Source organism: Ornithodoros turicata, chromosome 5 (genome assembly GCF_037126465.1).
Source record: "Ornithodoros turicata isolate Travis chromosome 5, ASM3712646v1, whole genome shotgun sequence".
Lineage (NCBI taxonomy): Eukaryota > Metazoa > Arthropoda > Arachnida > Ixodida > Argasidae > Ornithodoros > Ornithodoros turicata.
The window spans coordinates 31,576,776-31,594,937 of NC_088205.1; the positions used below are offsets into that span (position 1 = coordinate 31,576,776).

The 18,162-nt window shown below is 42.5% G+C and overlaps 1 protein-coding gene across 2 annotated transcripts in view; it reads right to left on the reverse strand.

Annotated features, from left to right (window-relative positions):
• Nucleotides 1-17: 17 nt before the first annotated feature.
• LOC135394296 (DNA damage-regulated autophagy modulator protein 2-like) overlaps nt 18-18,162 on the reverse strand; it is a 34,666-nt gene continuing 16,521 nt past the window's right edge. For both annotated transcript variants that reach the window (XM_064624980.1, XM_064624981.1), the window contains exons 4-7: nt 16,706-16,883; nt 16,112-16,185; nt 5,923-6,039; nt 18-1,134 (exon numbers count right to left, since the gene is read on the reverse strand). In XM_064624980.1, coding sequence (XP_064481050.1) covers nt 1,003-1,134; nt 5,923-6,039; nt 16,112-16,185; nt 16,706-16,883 — 501 coding nt within the window. In that variant the 3' untranslated portion in view covers nt 18-1,002. The remainder of the gene's footprint in view (nt 1,135-5,922; nt 6,040-16,111; nt 16,186-16,705; nt 16,884-18,162) is intronic.

Below are 18,162 nucleotides of genomic sequence, written 5' to 3' on the forward strand. Positions count from 1 at the left end.
TTCTGAGCAAAACCACACATGTTCCACAATATTTTATTCCTGTAACAGATTAACTTTCCATAGTTATGTTTATTAATATTAGTTTACTGCACTTTCCTAGTTCAAGAGTTGTATCCCCGATGCTGGATACTAAAATGCCAAACCAAGGAACTCTAACTATAATAAATCAGCTCATATCATAATAAAACAGCTAGAACACTGTAGAACTGGATGTCCAGTTGCATAGGCAATTAAAATCTAAACATACCGAACATTGTCATGTAAGAGAAGTGAGGTTACAATAGATCAAAGTGCTTGTCAGCGCATGCTCAAGTCACACGTGGTTATTCTTGTGCAACTTCAAATCAGCAATTCCTCTATACCTGGAAAAGCTTGGAACATAAGCAGGAGTACAAACAGGCTTTTCCGGTTACCAGGACAATTTTGGCTTGAGTTATTGCTTAGCTTCATCGTGTCGAGGCAGTTTCACTGCAATGTGCTGGAGAAGCAAAGCCCTTGCAAATGTCCTAAAATTGTGCAGCACACAAATAAAAGTTCTAGGGAAAAAATATAAAAGATCAATTATGATACAATTTACAGAGGTCACCCCAACAACAGTGGGAAGCAAAAATTATCTACCTCTCAGAAAAATATATTCCTCTAAGATCTTCAGACCATTAGAAGATAATCACATTATGTAGAATGCAAAAGACCACACTAGGCCAATGCCAGCTAATAGCCTGAAATGTCAGCAACCACATACTTGTTGGATGTTATAGAAGTCGCAAGAGGAAATGTATCATTTTCCCGTGCACACATATTAAGTATACATCACTTGCGTTATTTGGAATGCAAACCAGACTGCGGATGGAGAGTTCTCAGGATGACACTGGGCAGCATCGTGTGGATGAAAAGAGGGCCCAGATGTGAGACCTAGCAAACCCATTGCTCTTCACCATTATATTTCACTGCTGCGCTCGTATTCCTTGCAGAGACCCGCAAATGCTGCCCTTGTGACTTAGGTCAGTGCACAGCTGCATTCTCCGAGGCTGTGCTAATGAAGTATACGTCAGGATGTGGAACCTCCAGTTGCTCTTGAGTGTGGTACACTTCAGATGACGTAGATGGGTGAATGCCATGCGACAGAAACAGCACCTGGAAAGAAAGCCAAGAGGCACACTTTCCAAGCTTCTACGTATAATACTCTTGTTGTAAAAACACAATAACAGCATTAGTTTGGAAGTGTATTAAACTGAATTCTAGACTGACCAAGAGTATAAACTCAGACAGTGAGGAAAGTACATAAGCACGACTGAGGGTTGATCGTGAAAATCTCTATGCTCCAGTTCTCTCAAAATATCGACGATTCAAGACTTCTAGAGCAGCTTCGCTCCCCTCTGTGTTTAGATGGTGAAATGCCTCCATGCACTCCCCTTATCAGAAGTGCATTGCAATACACTATGCAGGTAGGTCAGTTGTCTGCGCAGCTCCTCAGTTTCCCTTTCTCCCTGCTGCCCATGCAGCAACCTCACTGGTCCTACCGAGTGGGCAGATACTGTGTCACATGGTTTCTCTAAACTTTTCTCTCCCCACCGCACAGAGACAAACTGTCGCAACATATTGCGCAGCACAGAGCCATTCCGAGTAGGATGCGAAAGAGGGAGGGCGCTGGGTGGCAGGAGTCCCTAGGGAGCCTCCATGTGCGTCCCCTTTTCAGGGAGGAGACACCCTTTAACCGTGCCAACGCCGCCTTTCCTCCTCGCCCTTACGCGGAGCGCGCATTTTGACTCCCAACTTGCTACGCGCTGCCCATTGCCGGCTGTGCATTTTGCGCGTTCGAGCGGCCATCCGGCACATATACACGCAAGTGATTGCATTTCTTCGGTGTCTTAGCGTAATTGTACATTTTGGGAACAAATATCGCAACTCATCACTCCGGAATTTTAAATCCAGCGTGCAACAAGCGTGTCAGTACTTCCTCTATGACAGCTGAAATTGGTCGTTCCACGGGGCATTTTCTCGGGTAATACCGGAGTTCCAGAGATTTTTTTCTGCGTGTACCACGTTCGGGCCACAGTTCTTTTGCATCAGAATTTATGCATGAAAGAGCTCCTTTTTTCTTTTCTCTATTTCTATGAAGCACTGCTAGGGCTCAGTTCATCTCCGTATGGTTGGCATGGGGTCGTTGATCTGTCGCCTAAAGAGCTAGGTCGCGAACCAGCGTTCGCTCTTGTTTGAGTAGTTCCTACTTGATTGAGCAAATACATTCGTTGGTGGACGAAGACAAGCGTGCGTGGAGATCTGCAGAGCGCGTTACTCGCATGATACGTCGTGCAGCGAAATTCCAGGGTGCTGTGTGTCCAAGTGTGCCAATCACTCTCGGAAAGGTGCGCGTTTGTATCGCTTCCCAGCATCTAAAAAAGCGGAAAGATGTTTCGCTCGCGCAAGTAAAGAGAGCAGAATAGGAACCAACAAGGAGATGGTGCGTGTGCGAGGTAAGCAAGCACCTTTTCAGCGTACAGTGTGTACCGTGTATTCTGGTAGCTCAGTGGTCATTTACGTTAAAGTAAATTAAATTGCGTTAAATCTCCGCAAAGCCACAACAAGCTCATTGAGCTTCGTGAACACGTACGTGGTGCAATGAATCTTCGGTATATTTCGGGCAGCGTAAGGAATGTGCCACTCGTTTCTTCGTACAAATGTGAAGAGGCATTCATCTTTTATTCATAATAACGTGGACAATAATCTTCCGACTTGTAACCAACACAAAGAACTATGCCATGTAATCGTGGGCAAATTTGCACAACTGTGATTATGGGTGCAGTTGTGACAGGAGCATGTCGGTAAAACGTCGTTTTCAAGCACAACGGCAGCTGGCGTTGCACTTGAAAGAGATGTTATAATAAAATCTGCTTGCAATTAACATATTTCTGTTGTCTATACACATTCCCAAGTTTACTATTGTAATTCGCTGGTCGAGACGCGACCGCGTGTCCAGGTGCAGTGACGAGTTTAGACAAACGTTACAAAGCATTAGCAACATATTTTACAACCCATGACCAGCTCTACTAGCATATATGACAGTTTTGCTACGCTAGTATCCTTCATTCTGCTTTTACCCCCTTCCTGTCGCGAAAAATCGAGAAAAACGCAACCCCGCCGCTGACGCCCAATGCGATGTGGGAGTCAAGATGCCGGCGCTCGTAGCAGACGACGGAGTTGTCGCCTCCCTGACAAGCGGAGAAGCCGCAGCAACCCATGGAGGCTCCCTAGGAGTCCCAGCAGCTCATAAGGCTGGATAAGCTGCTAAAAGAATTTTCAGTGCAGAACTTCGAGTATATTTTTCTAATTCACTCTTCACCGGTTCTCTTTAACAGTTATAATTTTTCTGTGCACAGCATTTTTGCAACAGAACAAGTTACTAGTCACACGTGCATATAGTTGAAGATGGAGAGCACACGTGCAACATGGGTCCTCAAAAAGGCGGAATTTTAAAAATGTCTAATGTATAACACACACCTCCATGACTCACGAATACCAATGCTACCAGTGCACAGAAGCCATAAACTCTACATCACGGTTTATTAGTGTCCAAGCCCATTGCCTCTGTCTGCTCCTCGGGTACTCATACTCATTGTTTATCATTCATTTTTCCCTCATTTTCCCTCAAAAATGGGGCTTGAATGAACGATATACAACTATGCCACGGGGGTGGACAAAAGCTAGAGGCCAGAGGTTAGGAACAGCTCTTCTGGAAAAGCTCCGATGTATCACGCACACTGGTAGATAATGCACACTGCCTCTTCTGGCCACTTTTTACAATTGATAACATACGCCTTAAGATAATAATACTTTATTGCATAACGTCCTTGCAAACAGCAATGACTCTACAGCAGTGCACCAAAGTCACGACAAAAATGACAATAAAATGAATGAAATAGGTCAACATGACCAGACACAGAGTTAAAGGCACTGTCGGGGGAAACTCGTTACCATAACTAAGCTACTTTTTAAGGTAACCTTTAACTTAACTCGTTGCTTTTGGGTTCTAGTAACTTCTTGAGGAACTTGTTCCTTTCTTTAGGTAACTATGTCGAAGTAACTTGGGGAAAGTTCCAAGTTCCTTTTGTTCGATTCTCGTCTACAAACATCGCGAGCTGCATCCTCCCTCCCTATGGAGACAATGGTCACGTGCACGCCCGTGACATGTGCTCCCTGTGTTCCCAAATTCTGTTTATGGAACCTAGACGCCCTGATACGATTCCTGACGAATATTGTCTAATGCATGTGTTTCAGTGTGTATTGTCTGCAGCCACAGCTAGCAGGTCCTCGTAACTGCGACCAACCTCACCATATATTCTAATTCTACATATCTCCACCCCCTAACCACTCAATGCTCGCTTTGTGCTCCATTCAAGAACCTTATTACGAGATCAAAATCATCAAATTTCTCCCTAAAGAAGCACACAAAGGTAGGCTGCTTTCATCACATCAGATATTAGCAGAGACTTTCCAGCACCCCCCCAATGACCCCCAAAATCTTGCTCCCGACGGACGCTGCCCCTTGCTCAGGCGAAGTATACACAATTAACTTGGGCTAACGTTACCTCACGCTAAGCAACAGCGGTCCGCCTGTGTTGTGTTGGTGCTGCAGCACTAGCGATTTTGTAAAGCAGGCCTCACCTCATGCAGGGAAGAATCAGCTGAAGCCCACTTTCAGGGTTTCAAGATTCCGAAAACCGAATATTACATAGTCGATTCGCGAATTGAATACTTTGAGCAATTGATATTCGATTCGAATTCGAGAACTCGAATATTCGCACACCCCTAGCATAAAGCAGAACTTTTAAAATATGTAACATACATATGTTGTGTGAGGTATATCGTAGCATGTGTGCCATTATACGCAGGTTTTACTGTTTATATTGCAAAGAGTGCAAAGAGTATGGATTCATGCTTCAGCAAAAGAACCCACAACACGCTCTTTCCAGTGACATTTTAGGGAATAGTTATATGATGAAGGTGCTCATTTTGTTCATCGTGTCAGGAAATACATTTTCTTCTATTTTGTCCTCTGTGAGCATGTCACAGGTTGGGGTGGGTTCCTTGCTATGCAAAAAAAATAAATGTACAGGGGTTCCTTGACATCAAAAAGTTTGAGAACCCCTGTACTAGATTATTCCATACTGTGTCCTTTTATACATCTACAGTCAAACCTCAATTTATGAACAGCGAATGTTTCTCAAAAAAACGTTCACAAAATGAGGGAATTCATAAATCGAGGTCTTAAACAGAGAATCGAACTGAAACGTTTGTCGGTTCGGTTCGGGTTTAGGTTCGACGATAAGGGTTCAGCTCCGGAAGGAAACTATAATGGTGCAAACTGTTTCTTTCTAAACGATTCAGTTCAGCAACTGGTTAAGGGGCCACGGGTGGGAATGAAACACAACAGGCAGGTTAACGCATACTCCCATTTGTGTACAACCCATCTTAATCCCGATGGCGCCCTGCTTTAGAAGTTGTGTTTTCTCACGAAACTAATTTGAATTTTTATTTAAATAATGAGTGCCTCCCACTCATTCACACAGTGCGCAGCTTGTAGGTGGCATCCGACAGATACTTGTGAAAAAAGAAAGTTCTTCGATTGGTGCACCTGTTCACGAATTATTTAGCCCAGAGATTTAACATAAACACCCTGTATATTCATATATATGTCCTAGACATTACAGTTACAGTTTTCAGTTACCATCTTTGTTATTATTTCGTGACTCCAGAAAAAGCAGAGCATTCCGACAGGGCACAACTTTTTCGGCACGCAAGAGCAAGGCTATGAAGCTAATAAAAGGAGAAAAAAAGATGAAAAAAAAAAAAAGTCGACTGCATGCGTATAAGTATTTGAAGTGAAAGTCCGGTGATGTAAGAAGACAAGATGACACTACACACCTTTGGTGACTCAAGATAAATATGGTGAAGTTCACGCACAAAGGTGAGGATGTAGAGGTTCACAGTAAATGCCAGCAACCACTCAGACACTGTGCTGGCCAAGTGGAGACGATATCCCTGAAAGTTAAATATCATTGTCATGCATGCAGTACAGTGTCTCAATAATAAGGCTGTGGATCCAGAAAGAGCAATCACTATTGATGTACAGTAATATCAGGTCAGGAAAGGGAGTCAATACTACTCAACGCTATCAGTACTAGTGGCTATAAATTACTAATACTATGCAAGCAGCAAAGTTTTGGTTTGAACTGAATAGCCAACATTTTAAATTAGACTTGGAACTGGATAGTGTAAAATAAAATAACTATGTGCTAATTTCACTTGACTATTGTTACACTGCATGCCTATTATAGTGAACTACAGTACATTATTGACTGGGTAGCTTTGGATCCTGTACACATCATTAGCACATGCATGCATGTGTATGCTCCCCCAAGTAATGACAAAAAAGTTGCCTTGCTAGAATGGTAGAGTAAAGATTGTTCAGAGTTGGATGCAGTAAATCTAACTGCTGATATGCATGACCCCTCTGCTCGTTGTTCGTCTTCACTGGTGAAATCAGCTTCTCTACTCAGCTTTGGGTGAGCTCTCACCTCATATGCACATAATACCACTTTATGTGCATATAAAACAAGCAGAAAACTGGGTACTTCTAAAGGACAAACACTCTCACAGTGCTTTATACTGACAGAAATGGGGTAATCCCTCCGAAATTCGACCAGGCCATGTACATCGACATCTTCGACCTTCCAGCAAAAAAACATATTTGTTAGTAGATGCCAAATAATGAAAAAAGAACTTGTTTCTGATGTCCAAACGAAAGCCGTTTTAGAGCGAAAAGTCGAGAAAAAATGCACTAGTCTTCCGGCTTGTCGCCAGCCACGACTTTGAAGGCTTCCCCAACCACAACCACGAAGTCAAAACATTTTCTGTGCGTTGCCTAGCATGTGAACAAGACGACTTCGTGTTGCTGTGCGCTACATAGTCATTTTCTCAAAAAAAGGGCAAAGTTGCAAGCAAGCGCTAAAATGCCCTCTTTTTACACATTCCTGAGCGCAAACCACTCGCCGCAGAAGCATAAAAAAACACAGTTATGTTTGCCTTTTAAAGACCTTTATTTTTATATAAATTTTGTGCAATGTATTTGCAGTAGCATGGTAGTGTTTGTCTTGACTCTAAGTGGTACAGCGAAATTGGATTCATTTGGATGTTTCTAGCAAAAAATGCCATTAAAATTACTTCATCTTTTGGCATGTTAGAGATTTTTCTTTCAGCTACGAATACAGCAAAAATTACAATTTGTTCTCTCTCGTGGGCATGGTGGCAAATTTTTAAAGTGGGACGGCTAATGTGTACACACATCATCTGCGAGGCCTCTTACGGGTGCTTCTTGTCGCGTAACTTTATGTCCGCGTGAATTAGGAATTAATAAGAAAGGAAACACATTTCTATAGCGCATAAATGTGGGCACACGAGATTATTGGGTAAAACAGACATGATGCAGGAACTATCGTACACATGTTCTTACCCACTGCAACCTCAATACCGGTCTGCTGAACAGCTATATTTTTGTACTCTTTTCATTCCGAGTTCATTAGATGTTGAACTTTCAGCAGTAGTTGAATGTTCTTCCCCTCTTCTAATTTCTTTTCACGATACCCACGTAAATCTCTGGCTCGAAGGTACAGAAGCATCACATTTTGAACATTGGCAGAGATGTGTATGTCTCTGATAAGGCCACAGCTCATTTCAACAACCGGTTCCAGCACTGATGAAGTACAACTTGGCTGCAAATAAACCTATTTTTTCATCTGCGGGTAACCGCAAAAACACCTGCGATGGAGTTGAAGACATTGAAAACATGCCGCCACTATACAGAGCCTGTGATCTGCAGCGAGTAATGTGATTCAAAACGCAAGAGCTTTGACTACTAGAGTCACTAAATAAGCAGCATGAAGCTTATTTAGTGGCTCTACTGACCACTCTAGAGTTTAGAATGTGATGTTTCTGTGCCTTCCAGTCGAAAAATTGCGCAGGTATCAAGAAAAGAAATCAGAAGAGTGGGATAATGTTCAACCAGTGTCAAAGCTTCATTTTTGCTATTATAGGAAAATCAAGTTCAGCATCTAATGCAGTCGTAATTATATATATATAATTGGGGGTTTACGTCGCGAGACAACTGAGATCATGAGCGACGCCACAGTGGTCGGTCTGTGGTTTGCTTTTGCCCACCTGAGGGTTCTTTAACGTGCGATGAAAGCTCATCACACGGCACCCCGTCACTCAGGAGACCAGTATCGAGGTTGCAGTATTTAAGATCACACGGGGGGTGGGGGTCTACCATTTTTGCTGTGTCATTTCCCTGCGTTTTGCCCAATAAACTCGTGGATCTAAATTTATGCACAATAGAAATGTGTTTCCTTTTTATCAATTCCTAATTCCTGCGGGTATTAAGGTTATGCGACAGGAAGTGTCCGCAAGAGGCCTCGCAGACGACGCATGCGCACTCCTCGTGCACGCATTTGATGCTCCACTTCAACAATTAGTCACCATGCCCACGAATGAGAACAAATCCTAATTGTTGCAGTATTCGTAGGTGAAGGAAAGATCTCTAAAGGCCGACCTAAATGGTGTGTTATTCCAGCAAAGAACGCGTAGCTCAAAATGCAGCCCGGTGAGGCAGCGTGATGAAATATGCTCGTCAAACCGCATGAGGCGCAGGTACCGCGGCTGCGTACACAACGGGGTTGGTGTATGTGCTTCTACCACTTCCTGTGTATTCACACAAGTGACAACCTCATGGAGGATTCTAGTGGAAGAAAAAGCGAAAACACTGCTCACAGAGCAAAAGTTCCGTCCTGTGTTATGCTGAGCATTCAGACGGCGCAAAATACCTGGAGTGATGCCTACAGCTGTACTGCACACTTAGCAGACGACACCGTCAGCGTCTTTTCCTGTTGTCTGCTATGGAATATCTTGTGGCGTTACATAAGGGAGGGACTTACAAACCTTACTAACAAATTACCACATGTAACAAACAAAATATACACAAGATGAACACGTACATATTTACAGTAGGACATAATGAACACATGTAACATGTAACTCAAATCTGGAGAAAGTGCAAAAAGCAGTTACATCATGAATGGTGACTAGCGGCAATGGAAGACTGTCCCATTTGGTGGTGCACCGAGGACAAAATTAGCGAGAAAAATGTGTGGTCTTACATGAGAAAGGCTCAACTTTAAAGGGGTGATCCAGTCGCGGCAATACATGTACAGCTGGTAACAAAAAATTGGGTTTCTATAAACTGCTATGAAATAATTTATGATAGAGACAGAGCCTAATAAATTTCCTGCGTATCTTAAGGTCAGGAAGGTCAACGGAATGTTTAATAGCTGTAGCACTTGAAGGATAATGATAGACGTTAGTAATAAAATGAGCAGCATGGTTCTGTAATGCTTCAAGAAGGTTGGCAAGGTTAGCAACATCAGGATCCCCTCCCCATATACTGAACGCGTATTCTAACTTAGGCCTAATAGGCATGGTATAAGTTAGTTTCTTTATCGACGGAGGAGCGTGTTTCAAGTTGCGGCGTATACAGTCATGCCTCATTAATATGGACACTTTTGTCCCTGACCAAAATCGTAGATAAGGCGAATTGTCCAGATTATTGAATACCAAAGAAATAACAAAACAATGCTGAAGGTTTATTGAAAAAATTCCCGAATTAGTGCCTGCTTGAAGGTATACTTTGTTGCACATTAGCAAAACGTTCGCAACACCTAGAGCCTGCTGCTCACTGTCCTCAAAGAGCTGAAGAGCTGTGTGTAGTCCTGCTTGAGCCATAGCAGACGTGACCGTTGGCTCGGTGTTGCTGAAGTCATCGACGCCAGTGTCTGACAACTTGCCTTGACAACTGTACTGCTTCTGTTATCATAAGCTGCCGAGCGACTTCACTATGTTTAACTAAAGGCACAAACTATTGCACGAGGGTTGATCGCCTGTGTAGGTGTCCAGAACAGTCATGACGTCAAACAGGATTTTCCAGGCTCTTTATATCCACAAATAACCCCCTTTCCTCTTATAGTTCTTGTGGATGGATGCGAAGGAGAGGGCACAGCTCCCTATGCAACGGAACGTCTTACTTTCAAAAGTTATACTGTATAATGTGGGGAGAGGCATGTCTTCCACACCGATGTCGTACATAATAATGAGACAAAAATACATGGACTACGTATGGTTTGTACCTTGCTGGACAGTTCGTCCAAAAAGAGAGTTTCCATATTAACGAGACGGATATGCATTGAAAAAGTTTGGTCCTCACAAAAAACGTCCAAAATTCGAGTTGTCCATGTTAACGGGGTCCATATTAACAAGGTACGACTGTAAATCCTAGTTTGTGGTTGGCATCGCTGATCAGGGAATTAATATGGTTACCCCAGCTTAGATTAGATGCGAGATGCAATCTGAGATACTTGTATGAATCCGATTTTAGGATAGAGTGATTATCTTGTCTGTACGAGTAATGATAAGGCTGCTTAGCACGTGAAAAGGAAATATGCGAACACTTCGAAACATTAAGTAACAGCAGCCAAGTGGAACACCAGATGTTAGTTCGTTTGAGGTCATGTTGTAAGGAATGTCGGTCAGAATCAGAAAAAACAGGGTGATAAATGACGCAGTCGTCCGCAAAAAGATGTATGGAGGAAGATATGGAGTTTGGGAGGTCGTTAATAAAGATAAGAAAGAGAAGGGGAACAAGTACTGAACCCTGAGGCACACCGAAGATACAGGAAGGGGCGTAGAAGTATGGTCGTTTACAGTTACCATTTGAGAACGGTTGGTCAGGTAATCTTCAATCCATTTCAACACAAGCGGACATAACTTGAGAGGAGAGCTTATGAATGAGACCAGCGTGACAAACAGAGTCAAAGTCTAGCAAAGTCTAAGAAAATGGTGTCCGTGCATACGTTATTATCTAGATTACTTTGAATGTCATGAATAAAATACAAAGTTGCGTGTCGCAAGAGGATCCATTACGGAAACCGTGTTGAGCTTTGTGGAAAAAAAAAAAAAAGAGTTTAATTCGTGATGAAGAGAAATAGCCAAGATGTGCTTTAAGACTTCACATGAAACACTTGTGAGGGATATCGGACGGTAATTGAGAGGATTATTTTTGTCACCTTTTTTGTGTACTCGTACTACTATCTTTGACAGACGCCAGTCAACTGGAACGTGAGCAAGCTTAAGTAACTGTGAGAAGATAAGAGACAACGACAAGTATTGTGATGATATATATTTCGTATTCTTTACTACCTTAGCATGGATACCGTCAGGGCCACATGCTGATGACAGCTTCGTTGTATCGATTATCTTGACGATGATTTTGGGGAAGATGGTAATTTGATTCATTGAAGGGAGGCTACAGGCATGCGATCCCAGTGTTAATGAAGACGCCAGCAAATGCCTGGTTAAAAATATTACAGCACTGAATATCAGGAACAACTGAGCCGTCGTCAGTGCTTAAGTGGATAGTTTCTCTAGATTTTGGATTTATAATTGGCCAAAATTTTGTAGGGTTAGAATGAAGTGTGTCAGCCAAAGTGGTAAGATAAAAATCGCGTCTTCATTGTCGAAGGGTAGATTTTAGGGGAATTCCCATAGGAGAGGTACTGAGCGAAGTCGGATGTGGTGCCAGTCCTTTTGGCATATTTGTAAAATCTCTTTTTTTTTTTTGTTACACATTTTTCTGAACTCACCAGTAAACCAAGGTTGATCATTGATGACCTTATGATAAGTGAGGGAACACTGGCATCAATGAACTCAAGCAACATGTTCTTAAAAATACTCCAATTCAGTTTAAAAGTATGCTCATGAAACTCTGATAAAAAAGTAGGAAGGTACATTTTTAAATGGTCCTTTATCCTACCAAAGCTGGCCTTATTATCAAGCTTAATGATTTTGTTGTTATTTTTGCAGTGAGGCGAGGTAATGTTCAGTGAAACATGAATAGCCTTGTAAATTAAGGGTAACGGAAAGGTGATTGAAGGAAAAATGCCTGAATCAGTCGTAAGAATGAGATCAATGAGACTTGACGATGTAGAAGTCAGTCTAGTTGGTTCCGAGACCAATTGGGTAAGGCCGAACTTGAGACAAGTAACAACAAAAACCCTCTCCACGGCTGATCAACCATATAGTAGAGACCAATCGATGCCAGGGTAATTAAAATCCCCAAGGATTATGATTTTAGCGTTGGGGAAGCCTGAGCTAAGTGACGTTACAGTATCCGAGAATGGGCCAACAAAGTCAGTGAAATCCGGATGCCGATAAAACACACATATTAGCACATCTGAAAACTCTATTTTGACAGTGATACAACTCATTTCAAGGACTTGATTATCAGAATGTACAAGTGATGATTGCAGTGTATTCTTTGTGCCAATAAGAACGCCACCACCTCGGTGACCGGAGCGGTCACACAGCAATAGAACAAAAAGTCTGGGCTTAATGGCAAAATTTCACAGTCACTAATATCAGGGGATAGCCAAGTTTCAGTAAGAACAATGATGTCACTGGAACAGCCCACCATGACAATGCCGCAGAGTTAATCTCTCTTTTGTAATAAATCTGCTAATAAATCTGGTAATAAACAAATCTGCTCCGACACACTGAATCACGCACTACGAGCAGCTGCGACGTACGAAATTTTGTGCTATGCGTAAAAATGCAACTTTCACGCATGAAGTACGCACCATGCAGGTCGGCCTATACACACACACACACACACACACAAGATTTTAATGGTGTTTTTTGCGAGAAACGTCCAAAAGGGGTGAATTGCATGGTACCACTTACCGAATCAAGGCCAATGCTATCACACTGCTGCAGGCACATTGCACGAAATTGATACCATAAGAAATAGCTTTAAAAGACGAACACAACGGTGCATTTTTTATGCTTCTGCGCTGAGCGGTTCACACTGAGGAAAGTGTCAAAAGGGCACATTTTAGCACTTGCTTGCAACTTTGCCATTTTTTTAGAAAATAACTATGTGACGCACAGCAACATAAAGTTGTCTACTTCCTTGTCCATGTACTAGGCAATGCACAGAAAATGTTTCCACATCGTGCAACGTACACTTGCAGTTGAGGAAGCCTTCGAGGTCGCAACTGGCATCAGGCTGGAAGACTAGTGCATTTTTTCTCCCCTTTCTCGAAAACGGCTGCAGTTTGGCATTGGCACATTTGGCATCAACCAACAGATATACTTTTTGCCAGAAAATTGAAGTCGAGGTACACCACCTGGCCGAATTTCAGTGGAATTACCCAATGGTGATTCAGTGCCAATAGGGGCTTGGTCCCCTTAGTGGGGACATGCAAGCAACGTGAGCGTTCAAATGATTTGACGACATGAAGGGATGCTTTTGATTTTCCCTCGATTTCTTGTCCCCATATGGTACACATCATCCCAAAAGCAATAACACTCCCACCCTAGCAGTGTTTGGGAAGTGAAGTCAACGCAGAACTATATAAATTATACACTGAGCTAACATACCCTTGCTGAGCAAACTGTAATATTATGGCAACTTTAGTACATACCCATCCTAAATGCAAAGCAAATAAAAATTAATCTCTTTCCCGATTGCTATTTCCTATACAGAGTGTTTCACTTAACACGTTAAAAATTCTAATAAAATATGTACTTGTCTAAGGATTATAATGTCAACGGTATTTATCTTTGACAAACTTTTGCCATACAACTTACAACCACTTCAATCAATTTTCTGAATTCAACCCTTGAAATTAGCCAAATAAATGTAACTGTTTCCAAGAAACAGAAAGTGCATGCCAGATTTATCCCATTCAGTTATAAAATACATTTTGTTCTACAATGGTACTAGCAGAAAAAAAAAAAGAGTGAAAATTGTCGTTTCAGGAGGCGCAAGTTGTCGGAAAACGTTAATGCAAGCGGCAGTGAAAGAAAATGGCGTTTCCACTTCAGTTTCCTTCTCGTTGTTGTTTCAGATAACTGGCGATTAACCTCGCTGCCGTCATCAGCAGAAGCATGGAAAAGGAAACTGAAGGGGTAGGACCATGTCCTTTCACCGCTTCATGCAATAACCCGACGGAGAAGTGACTGTGTTCGACAATTTGCACTCTAAACGACGGTCTTTGTAAATTTTTAGCTATTACCATTGTAGAACAGAATGGGGTAAATCTGTGCTTTCAATCTCTGACAAAATAAACTTTACGTTCGCTCGGTGGATATTGGAGCTCAATTCAGAAAACTAAATTTCTTGTGACGGAGAACTCATTAAAGCGGTCATAAGTTGTGGCAAGAGCTGGCCGAAGGTAAGTTCCGTTGACCAATAATTTTTGCACAAGCTGATTTTTTTAAATATCATTTATTAACACATCTGGCAAAACACCCTGTACAACTCCAGCAACACTGTTGTTGTGGTTATAGGGACGCTAAAGTGCAAAAACTTATCATGGAATGAGAGGTGCCATTACCTTGAAGCCAACACGAAAGGAACAGGAGTCTTCCATTGCATCATTTGTGATTCATGAGTGAGAGAACATGTGTTTTTTTTCTCTCTCCCTCTCCTTCCCAAGAAGGCCGTCTATGCGGAGCGGGGTCTCGTTGGTCTCCTCAAACGATTTGTCCAATCATCATGAGAGATTGTCTGAAGAGACCAATTCGAGGCCTCTCTGCATTGTCAGACTTGTTGAGAAGGACAGCGAAAGCGTACACTGAAGTTTCTTTTGCTCATAAATAACGATTGACACAATCGACAAGTCCAGCTCCTTTTGTGTTGGTGCCAAGGTAACGAAATCTTTCATTCCAATTTTTGCGCATTCGGACACCCATCTAAGAAACCGATACCACTATGTTCCTTTTTAGTCCAAAAAGTGCTTAGATACTAAACAAACGAATTTTAAATACCAGCACTGCTTCCGCAGTGTGACGTCACTCCCGAAGCGGAGGAGTGACAGCTCTCGCGCTCAGAGAAGGAAAGGCACTGTCCAGGAACCGCCTAACTCTATTAGACGGCCGCACCATTCCTTTCCTCAAGGTCGCACCCTCATTGGTTCTTAGGGAGTGACATTTTCTCATTTTTCCGGAGAAGGAATTCCGGAATGATGAATGAATTCCGGATACCAATAAACATCTGCTGAACTCACCAAAAGGTATACCCTGCAAACACACCCTGGGACACATTTGATAGTTATGAGATGGAATATTGCAGGATTTACAATATTCTGTGACTGTCAGGAACACACCATAGCCATGTCACTGTCACATATGACTTATGCGTAATGAATGTGGAAAAGGTTAGATGTTTCAACAATGCAGAGCATTAATACAAACAGCAGACGTTTGCATTTGATACCTGTAATTATGTTATTTATTTATTCTGTTCCTATAAATATACAGGGTGATAGATGATAAAACTTTACAGTTGTTTCCTTGATGGTCAAACTTGCTAGAAAGTCTAGTTTTCTGCTTCAATTTGAGTGGGAAAAACCTTGAGGAACCTTGTGGCATGGTAAAGCAACTGGGATGAGTTTTATATCTGAACTACATAATTTTCCATGGGAAATACCACCTGACAATGGCCTGCCATGTCGTTACCAGACATACTTTCAGAAGCTCAGACACTACAGCTAGCTTTAAGCCCAAACGGAACTAAAGGTTCGCAGTGTCTTTTGCTGGAACTCCCAGAAATGCATCTGCATGATGCCGACAACTTGCTATGCTAATTTCTGTATCCCAAAAGTTATGTTCTTCCTTGCCACATTGCTAGGCAATCAGTTCACCCTGGAATTTAACCGTTCAAGTTAAACCAGTAAATCTCCTTTTTCCAAATCTGGGCATTACAAGGTGCAACATGTTGCAGGAACTACAGAGACTATGATAAATGTTATCTCTGGATACCTTTTACCTATGGTGAGCTAGTCAACCGAGCTACAGTGCAGAAATGATAAATTATAGAATCCTTCAGACATTCCAGATGTCTGCCCAAGATGATACCTTGAACTCAAAGTAAGAGTGCAACTGTTGTGCACAAAACATCTATACGAAAATGGTGTCAAAATACAGGTAGTTGGACAACTGAACTTACACCATCGTCTGGCCCCCACTTGGTCTTGTCCCGTCCATGAAATCTGGCAATCGAGAGAGGAGCTGTCACCGCAGCTACTTGCATTAAGGATGGTGTTCAACAGTAAAACTTATTGTTCACACGTGCAAACAGTGCACCAATGCACAAAGATTTATAGTGACTAAATAAACTTATACTCAGATGCAGATACGTGTTCTCTCAGTGACATTTAATTGTAGAATAAATGCACGAAGCTCCCACGGGTGACGCATACCTTAGTGATGCCACTGCGTGTATTATGTGCAATGTAAGCCGTAAAGCATATTTCTCCTAACTCACAAACTTTTCAAGCAGCTGACTCGAAGGATGACAATGCCAACTGTTTTCTTGAGGACCACACGTAACATGAAAGAACACATTATGGAGGACGGTCTAATGTAACTCATTTCATGTGGCCGAATTCTTTTTAACTGTGCATCACTTGGTCAACAACTCAAGATGGTGAATGCCTTGCACGGTATCTTGCCACACCATTATGCGTGCAGAACTTGTTAATGGGGCAACTTGCACAGTAGTAGTCTACAATAATAGCATCAATCCTGCGAATAAGGATACTGGAGAGAAAGGCAGCTGTAGCTAGCACCGAGATACCGAGCCTGAAGCGTGCTGCAGTCAGGCTGTTCACCAGGGGTTGCATGCGAAAACTCATTGCCGTCTGTACCCATGTGTAGAGGGTCCCTATGCCAAGGGCAAGGAATGCACCAAATACATGCACCGTCAGCACCTCTGTCTCCTGCATAGAAATCAAGAATACATTAACCCTTATAAGAGATATATGACACCCTCTGTACTTGGACACTTTTAAAATTTAGTACTGAATAGACGACTTCAGAAAATCCCAGAGCTCAGCTGCCACTTTGAACTATGGGAACTTGCTTATATCAGAAATGTGGAGAAGGTCTCAAACAGTTTCACTTTCTCCTCTCTCAGCCGCTCGTCCACGAGGTGTCAAGGTCAGTGAAAACGAACCGTGAAGGACGGTTCACCCTTCCTCATTACAATAATCTCCCAGGATGCAACATGTGCGCAAGGAGCAGTGGGATTTCTTGAAATTGTCTATTAGGCTAGTGTATGAGCCTTAAAGGGACTATGAAATTTCCTGAGCACCCCATGGAATGTTTGCTGAAAGCGGTTCTTCCTGTCGAGAAAGTGCAGCGTCTTTTAACCACACATGGTCGAAATCACCTCCGGACCTCTCCTCAGTGTTCCTGCACTCAGCTCTTGACTACTATACTCGGGAACTACTCAAGAGCCCCAGGCACAGAGGTGTATCTCCGCCAGCGGAAGCCTATTCACATTTTTGTTAACCCCAATTTTTTACGTGTTTGCTATAAAAGCACGTAAATGTGCTGCAAGTGTGTCGTCTCCGATGTGTGTTTTTGCAACATGATCAGCATAAGAGCAACACTTTGAAGCAAATGTTGTGACTCGGAGGCACCTTGCACCAGCCTAAGCCAATCACAGGCGTCCTTAGATTTGTGGGCGGAGTTGACTTGTCTCGAAGTCTAGACATATGCTACCAGCACCACCTTACGTTGGGATTGCACACATCATACACAAAGGTGTGTCAGCCAATCATCTTGTGTTTCTTTCGGTGCGCAGTGACATAATGGTGAACAGCAGTGGCAGGGTCAAATTCTCCTCATGATCCTCCTGCCACTGCTCGCCCTGGCATGTCACAAGGCGTACAGGCTTAGCATAACTTCAGTACTCGTGCGAGAATGCTGAACGTAAAGCTTCAGTTGCGTTCAGGGACACCTCTCATGTTAAACAAAAACAGGAAAAAATTGTTTCATAGTTCCTTTCATTTCATACCAAACAGAATTTGGCACAACAAGCCTAGAATTTCTATCGTTCCACATTATAGACCAAAGAATGAAAAGGAAGCAAATTCCAGCATGTATAAAAATGTGGTATCAGTGAGCCACATTGCTTGGATATTCACTGACAGCCATCTTTTGTTTCTCTTATGAGGTAAAGACTTCAGTGTTGTGTTTGTCCACATGCATGCA